Source organism: Labrus mixtus, chromosome 13 (assembly GCF_963584025.1).
Source record: "Labrus mixtus chromosome 13, fLabMix1.1, whole genome shotgun sequence".
Classification (NCBI taxonomy): domain Eukaryota; kingdom Metazoa; phylum Chordata; class Actinopteri; order Labriformes; family Labridae; genus Labrus; species Labrus mixtus.
In genome coordinates this window covers 10795305-10803903 of record NC_083624.1, presented here as the reverse complement: position 1 = coordinate 10803903, position 8599 = coordinate 10795305, and the positions used below count along the sequence as shown (strand labels likewise).

The following is an 8599-nucleotide window of genomic DNA, read 5'->3' as shown; positions in this document are numbered from 1 at the left end:
CATTCTCTTAATTCGTCTCGTCTGACCTTTTCTCCGCGTCTCTTTTCCCTCCAGCTTTTTTGTCCTTTCCCTCCATCTGTGCTGAGATTTTTTCCCTGGCAGTGACTCGACGCGATGGAGAGCATGATCAAATCGGAGCTAAAGAGTGGGGGGGGAAGGCACATAAAAAAACAGAGAGGGAGCTTAAATCAGGCCGTGGATTATGAGCGACGGAGGCCAAACACAGCGCTGCATTAAAGGCTTTCTGACGAGCTTGTGGTTTCCTGGATGGAGGATGGCGTGGACATGTCAGAGCAACAATGCACATACGAGACACACGCATGCATGCACACACACGGGATTAGTTATGACAACAACAACAGCAACAACGTCAATGTGCCCAAATGTCCGTGCCCTCCCACCCCCTCTGTCCACCTAAATACCCGCTGACCTGCTTTCTCTAAGCTCCGGCCTCCTCGCTGACCAGCTGAATGAAAGAAAAAAAAAGATGATTTGTGGGGCGGTTATGTGATAAAGATGAACAGCGTCTATTGGAAACTGTGACCTCACTGTGTGTAAGAGTGTGTTTAAGTGTGTGTTGGAATTGGAAATCAATGTGTGTTTGTGTTGTGAATGGGATGAGGTAACGATTTACAGTTCTCTCTCACTCTCTCTCTCTCTCTCTCTCTCTCTCTCTCTCTCACTCTCTCTCTCTCTCTCCCTCTGTTTGAGGTATTCACAGCTGTCTTTGTCACATCCCCCTCTGTGTGTGTGTGTGTGTGTGTTTAGTGAGCTAATTATTTTAGTTGTTTGCAGTTTTATGCACAGCGTTGAATTGGACAAGGAAGACGTTTCTCTCCGTATCAGTAATTTTATCCGTCTAAATCAGAGCTGTCAGCGTTAACTAGTTAATCATGATTAATCTCATGCTATTTTGTCCTTTCAGGCACACCGTAGATAGTGGTCCTCAGTGTCTCCCTGTAGTCTCAGTGATGTAAAAGAAGGACACTGCTGCATCTTTGAATGTCTCATTTCACTTTAGCAAACTCTCAGACAGCTCAGCTGACGAGTCCAAAGTAATATTCACCTTATGACATCACACATTGACCTTATGACATCACACATTGACCTTTGTTAGCGTTCCTTTGAGCTGTTTGACCTCACTTTGGGATCCCTAACCACTTCCTGTTTCTGTGCTTAACTTCATGTCCTCACCTTCACTCTACCAGACGCTCCTTACTTTATTTCAAAAATAAAAGCACACAGGAAGTAGAGTGCTCTCAGCTTAAGGCAGGACAAACCTTCAAAATACAGTTTACTCTCAAAGCAGTACAATCACAAATTGAACTGGTGGTAGAGTGTGCATGCTGAGATTATAGAGATGACTTGATGAAAGTAGAAGAAGCTAAGTTTGAACCTAAACCCAGTAAAGACTGAAGACTGTTAATAATTCCTTCTTCATGCACAGACAATAAAACTTTGGATGTAAGGTCGAAGCTTCATGGTCACGTCTTTCATCAACCGCTCGGAGGAAACTCTGAGAGATGTAGAGAACACGGTGAACGTCTTTATCACCTTCATACTGAGTGTTTCTCCCCGAGCTTCAAGGCCTTAATATAGAAGAGCCTGAGCTGCAGATACTCATCTTTCTGTGTGAGTTCAGTGATTCTGCTCAAGCCGCTGGATGGAGGAGGCTGCAGCCCTCAGAGCTTCCTGTAATTACTGCTGTCATCTCCACTCAGACCATCACAGCTCATTACAAAGACTGAGGAGCTATTATCAGTCAGAAAGACACGCTGCGGCTCTAATGAAGGTAACTGAACATTGACATTTGCTCATCGAGCGGAGACGGAGCTGTCAATCAATATGTCACAGGCTGCAGAGGCCGAGGCCGGAAAAAGAGATTCATACAGGGATATAAACGAGGCGTGTGTTTGCATTCAGGTTGTCATCATCGTTGATACTTGGGTAGACTTTTCTTTTCCACTGGGTCTTGAGAGATACAATCTCTGTTATTTTAAAGATCGATGGTACTGACACCTTAAAGGGCAGGGTTGGTAATTTCCTCCAGATCCACTTTTTCTCAAGATTTTGTTTGAAATTGTCTTTATGTCCTGACAGAAATTAATAACTCATGTTCTCTGAAAAAGGAACAAAGAAAATCCGTCATCTGTATCAGTTGTAAGCCTGTAAAAACTTCCACCAATGTCTGCCACGAGGTACCAATCTGATGAACCAATCAGACGCCTCCCTGTCTCCCTGCTCGCTCTCTACCTCCTGCGTGCTCTAGCTCACACTCAAAGTGCGTCACCGATTACAGAGTTTATGCTGTGAGTTTACTTACCGCTGAATGAGACATGAGACGACGTAGTTTCTACACAATGCAAGAGATGAGCTGAGGTCCACTTCTGGACCAACGGCGCTCGTGCATGTAAGTGAGGGGGCGTGGCTTTTGAGGGTCTCCCCCCGCCCCCTCCTCTCTAGAGTCGATGTTCACGCAGGTTGCCAAGTCACGTACAATGAAGCTCAAGTGTTTAGCCAGCTCTGCATCGGTTAGAAAAGTACAGAAAAATAATTTCCTTTTATCGCCAGAGATGAAGATGTTATTTTATTTATTTTTTTGAGTTATTTTTTTTAAGGAGAAAAGATCTTGCTGCCGATGAAACCCTCCACACAATCAACCATTTTCCTCAGCATTCAAATCCATATAATCAACACCAACGTATTCAATATGACCATTTCAACCTGTTGCTTCTGTTTTCTCAGGATCCGTCTGTGCAGAAGATGGGTGGCGGCAGGAAGAAGACGGTGTCGTTCAGCAGCATGCCGTCTGAGAAGAAGGTCAAACACAAACCAAGAGTTTCATTATTTGACTCACATCCTCTAAACCCCGTGTAACTGAACTAAAGGTTGATTTTTCTGTCCCAGGTGAGCAGCGCGGCGGACTGCCTGGCGTTCATGCAGGGCGGCTGTGAGCTGAAGAAGATCCGTCCCAACTCGCGGGTTTACTGTCGTTTCTACACGCTGGATCCCGACCTGAGCTGTCTGCGCTGGGAGCCGTCGAAGAAGGACGGGGACCGAGCTCGCCTCGACGTCTCCAGCATCCGAGAGGTCCGCACGGGGAAGAGCACCGAGACGTTCCTCCATAACGGACCTCTGTCTGAACACCTGGCGGAGGAGGCCGCCTTCTCTGTCATTCACGGGGACGAATACCAGGTAAGAACGTGTGGAGTTATCCTACAGATCGACTAAGAATAATCTCATTTAACCGACGATGTCTCCTTCTCTGCAGTCTCTGGACTTGGTGGCGTTGTCAGCAGATGTAGCCAACATCTGGGTGACCGGCCTCCGCTACCTGTTGGCCCACCCGTCTGTCATCGGGGGAGCCGGAGGAGGAGGAGGTGGAGGGGGAGGAGTTCTGGGTGAAGGAGGTTTTGCGGTTGAAGGAAGTCTGGGGAGTAAGATGAGGAGTGAGTGGCTGGCTGCAGAGTTCGCCCAGGTGGATGAATCTGGAAACAGCATCGTGTCGGAGGACGTGGCGGTCGCTACGATCTGTAAACTGAATCCTGGGATCAAGGAGGCGAAGGTGAGGAGGTGCTAGGGCTTTCTTCTGAGAGAGCACAGGAACATGGCCGCTGTGGGAATATGGTCCATTGTACCCATAGGATCTGAATACTTCTTTTACTCAGCTACATAAATGAAAAATATATACACAGCTTAAAGAAAGCTCCCCGGCTGTCTCGCATCAACATTTAAGATATGAATCAAAAACTGGCAGAAGGCAAAGATACACAACATCATGAGGGCGTGTCAAAACAGCAGAGGACTCTTAGTTTGTATTCTGCCCGACGACACCCCCAGCAGGAGAGCGCTGCATCATGTTTGTGTCTGTATGTGGAGCAGAACATAATTTTAATCCCTTGTGACGCCGACTTGTTGCTTCTCCGCTTGTGCTCGTTTGGCTGTCTGATGTGCAGTTTCACACGGGTCGGTTACTTCTCCCACTCACCTCGGCGTGCATCAGCCGCTGTCTGAGCTGCACACAGACACAAAGACGCCTCTGAAGTGTGTGTTGGCTCAGGCAGGTGAGCTGACTGCTGACTACCTGCAGACATATTTTCACTGAGATGATATCAGAGAGGGAGGGAGAAAAAAACGACAGAGAGCAGAGGGGGAAGCAGACCAAAACAAAATACAGACGTGAAAAATAAGATCTGAAAGATATCAGAGAGGGAGTTAGATGAAGGACTTTATTACTACAGAGTGTTGTTCAATTAATTTGGGCCACTTTGATATCCTTATTGAGGATAATAATATCCTTATTATCAATTTTAATCAAGTGTTTTGCGTCAAGGAATAAAAGAAGAATAATCTTTCAGTCTTACTGTCAGTCTTACCCAAGCTGCAACCTCCAAAAACTGCAGTTTGAGGTCATTTGTTTTGCTCTGGAAGTCACAGAGTAATCTTTCTTGTCTTCTTTCCGCAGGTGCGTCTGCGTTTCAAAGAGATCCAGCGCAGTAAGGAGAAGCTGACCTCTCACGTTACTCTCGAGGAGTTTCAGGAGGCGTACTGCGAGCTCTGCACGCGGCCGGACGTTTACTTCCTACTGGTTCAGCTGTCCAAGGACCGCGAGTGTCTGGACCCGCAGGACCTCAGGCTCTTCCTGGAGACGGAGCAGGGTCTGTCTCTGGCGGCGACCGAGGGCTGCTGGGAGCTGCTGAAGAGGTGTGAGCCCTCCGCTCAGGGGAAAGAGAGAGGCCTGCTGGGATTGGACGGCTTCGCTCGATACCTGCAGTCTCCTGAGTGTCAGCTGCTCGACCCCGAGCACCTGGGAGTCTGTCAGGATATGAACATGCCTCTGTCCCACTACTACATCAGGTGAGGGGGGATATTTAAACTAATCCCAGCAGTTTAAATCAAATGTTTGCCGTCTGTCAACAAAGCACAATAAGTATCGAACCCCCAACCTTCCAGTTGAGAGTTGACTGACTCTACCACTGAGCCACAGCCGCCCGTTTAGCAGCAAATGTGACAGGCGCACCCAGGATGCTGTCTGCTCAGGAGGGCAGTTTGCGTATGTCACCCTTTGTGCATTCTTTGTGGATTCCACTCCATTTTTTTTGCACAGGCTTAGCACCCGAAAAAGCAACACAATCCTTCTGTTTATCTGGCCTTTAGTCTATTTGCTTTTTACCCAATGTATGTAGCACTGCTCTGCACAAGTGAGCCACTGATCATGGGTTAATAAGGGGTTAATGTCTGGAAGAAGCGAACCTCAGCTCTTACGATTTTCTTGAAACAGTTATTTTTTATAGTGCTTTATGGAACACTTGACGGGCTCTGCATCCTCAGACTGTTCACTGCTGAATAAATCTGAGCACGCTCATTTTTAAGAGTATGTGTCTACTCCTCTGACAGCTGGTTCAGCTGAGTCAGTCTAACCTGCAAACTGCCATAAAAAAAAACAAATATGCCATAAGACATGTATTGATGAAATGCAGCATACTGTCTCCAAACATTTGCAAACAAACATAGGGTTTAGAGAGCGGTGTGAAATGTGTTCCTCTGATGTCTGATATCTTCAGCAGCTACTTTAAAGCGTGATTAAGAAGCGGGACATTAATCGATTGTCTCCCGCAGCACGTCGTACCGCTCCTACCTGCTGGACGATCAGGTTCACGGCAGAGCGGATCTCGGAGGTCTGATCAGAGCTCTGCAGTCGGGCTGTCGCTGCGTGGAGCTCGGAGTGACCGACGGCCCCGAGGGGGAGCCTCTCCTCGGGGTGGACTACGGACCAGACATCCCCCGCCATCACCACCATCACCACCATCACCACCACCACCACCACGCCCCCGTCACCATCCGCTCCGCCCTGGAGGTCGTGAATAAATACGCCTTCCTGACCTCGCAGTACCCGCTCCTGATCTACCTGTGTCAGCGCTGCTCTCCGGGACAGCAGCGCACGATGGCGCAGCATTTAAAGAAAGTGTTTGGCTCCAGTCTTTACACGCCAGAGGCACTTCATGTCAGCCTGGGGGGCCGAGCCACGACCTTGCCGTCCCCCGAGCAGCTGAAGGGACGCATACTCATCGTGGGGAAGAAACTCCCTCCAGAGCAGGACGGATCGGACGGTGAGGTGTCTGAGGAGGACGAGGAGATCGGAGGAGGTGGGCCTCTGGCGGGACGGAGGATGACTATCCCCGGTGAGGAAGAACTGGGCGTGGTCTTGGTGGTGCCTCCGCCTTCTCAGCCAAGGAAGCTCCGCCTCCATAAAGACCTTTCTGATCTAGTGGCGATCGCTCGTACGGGCAGCAGAAGCTTCTACGCCCAGAGAGCGAGTCACAAACTATCGCAGCAGCATTCCCCTCCCAGCAGCCCCTCCTCCCCCAGCACGCCAATTCCTCCCGACCCGCCTTATTGGACGCTGTGCTCACTGGGGGAGGGAGAGGGGGGGCGGCTGACGACAGAAAGCCCAGAGGACCTTGTAATGTTCACGAAGCGCACTCTGACGCGGGTACGACCCAGCTCGGTGCGTCTGGACTCCAGCAACCCCAACCCTCAAGGGTACTGGAAGGGCGGGGTCCAGCTCGTGGCCTTGAACCAGCAGACCCCCGGCGCCATGCTGGACCTTCACAGAGGTCGCTTCCTGCAGAACGGAGGGTGTGGTTACGTTCTCCGGCCGGCCGTGATGAGGGACGAGGTGTCGTATTTCAGTGCTCACACACAGGGATGTGTGCCGGGAGTGCCAGCGCAGACCCTGAGGATAAAGGTGCGGAAATGTTATTCCTTAAGTTTTGTTGCATTTTGGGGGAATTCATTAACAAGTGATTTAAGCCGCTTACAACGCATTACTGCCCCATCTGAAGGGCACATTCACAAAGCATATTGAGCTAATATTAAAGTGTTGCAGGTGAGTTCAGTTTGCTCTTCCTACGCTTCTGATTGCAGAGAGGAACTCCTCTCTAAATATCTTCTCATTCTAATAATATTTCAGAAACATTTTTGCAGACTGTTTTTAGCCAGCAGATGATTTCATTTTACGAGCTGCCACAAATATTTAAATTTAGCCAAGAACACTTTAAGGCTGGCATCCCTTTTCAATGTGCTTCAGGTCCATCTTTCTCTCTGAGACCAAAATCGTATTTTCTCTTTACTGCATTTGGCTGTTTGTGCAGGCGCTTGAGGAATCTGACTTTTTTTTTTTTTTTTTTTTTTTTTGCACAAGGCTCATGTATGTCACCTAAAATAAAACATGCATACCGCTTAAGTCTCTGTTTGCCTCCGTGGTACAGAAGAGTTTTAGTGAAACACTGAGGCCGCGAGTCCACCTAGTATTTTTTCTGTGCAGAAGAGCGCTGGCTGTGCGCTCAGGAGCGCTTGCATGAAGCGCTGAGAAGAAAAGCGCTGCACGTCCGTCCTGTCTCCATGACAACAGTCTGTTGACAATGGCCGCTGTATGGCCGACACTGCTCGGTTACTTTTTACTGCATGTATTATATTCAATCGGAAAAAAAAGACGCTGGGCGCTGTTCTTTTTCTCCAGGTGGCCGCTTTCCACTTCTGTAAACGCTCTCTACTCAACTATTTTAAAAAAGACGCTGGCGCTCAGAAAAAAAAGTTAGATGCCGATCTTTAGCTTTACACTCCAGTCCAGTTGGTGTTATGTTAAACACACTCGCTGGTTTGCAAACTGCGGATAAAACCATGAGAAGAAGATTCCAACAACATGGTTAACATCAACTTCCTGTTGTTCTCCTCTGCAGGTGATCAGTGCACACAACCTGCCGAAGCCTCAGGGTTCAGGGGCAAAGGGGGAGGTCATCGACCCGTACGTGGTTCTGGAGCTGCACGGCGTTCCTGCGGACTGTGCTGAACAGAGAACACGCACTGCTGCTCAGAACCAGGACGACCCGCTGTTTGACGAGACCTTCGAGTTTCAGGTAAGAGATTCCTACAGCGGAATCCATTCGGGGGGAACAGATTCTGTTGGGTTTTAAGATTTTTGGGAGTGCCTTTTTTGATTTCCCTTTTATAAAGAGAGAGAGCGGGGCCGACATACAGCAAAGAGTTTGAGAGAGATGTGTCAGTAAAAACCCTCCTTTCAGCCTCTGCCTGAAACGGTTTGTTTCAGCTGCTGTCTCTTCAACCCCCCCCCCCCTCTCCACGTGCTTGCTTTCTTCTGATTGGCCAGGTAAAGCCTTCATGGGGGGGGGGACCGCAGCCCTGCAGACTGCTGCAGGGCTGCCAGGGGAGGGCTGCTCTCCAGTGAAGTGAAGAGTCTATGTAAGAGGTTTCAGCAGCTTACGTCGAGGCTTGAAGCCGCCTGGTCTTCGTTTCATGTCGGGGCGTGAATAAGCTTTTTAGCGCCCTCTGCAGACTTATCCTGGGATTACTCCAACATACGTTTACCTCATGATCTGAAACTTTGCCCACGTTTAGTTTGGACATCCAGCATTGTAACACTATGAGAGTTTGAAAATGGGGATCAGCAGAATAGGTCGACTTTAAGCTTTCAAAATAAAAGTCGGCAAACCGACAGGTGACGTCGCCGCAGCTTTGTCCTCTCCTTACACACTCAGTCTGTGGGCATGATTTAGCATAAACACATCGTTATCAGGAG

At 48.9% G+C, this 8599-nt stretch overlaps 1 protein-coding gene across 1 annotated transcript in view; it reads left to right on the top strand.

Moving 5' to 3' along the window:
* Nucleotides 1-8599, top strand: part of plcl1 (phospholipase C like 1) — an 82002-nt gene that overhangs the window by 53231 nt on the left and 20172 nt on the right. The window contains exons 2-7 of the mRNA XM_061053693.1: nt 2746-2820; nt 2908-3195; nt 3272-3565; nt 4466-4857; nt 5620-6748; nt 7743-7919. Of these exons, the coding sequence (XP_060909676.1) occupies nt 2746-2820; nt 2908-3195; nt 3272-3565; nt 4466-4857; nt 5620-6748; nt 7743-7919 (2355 nt within the window). The remainder of the gene's footprint in view (nt 1-2745; nt 2821-2907; nt 3196-3271; nt 3566-4465; nt 4858-5619; nt 6749-7742; nt 7920-8599) is intronic.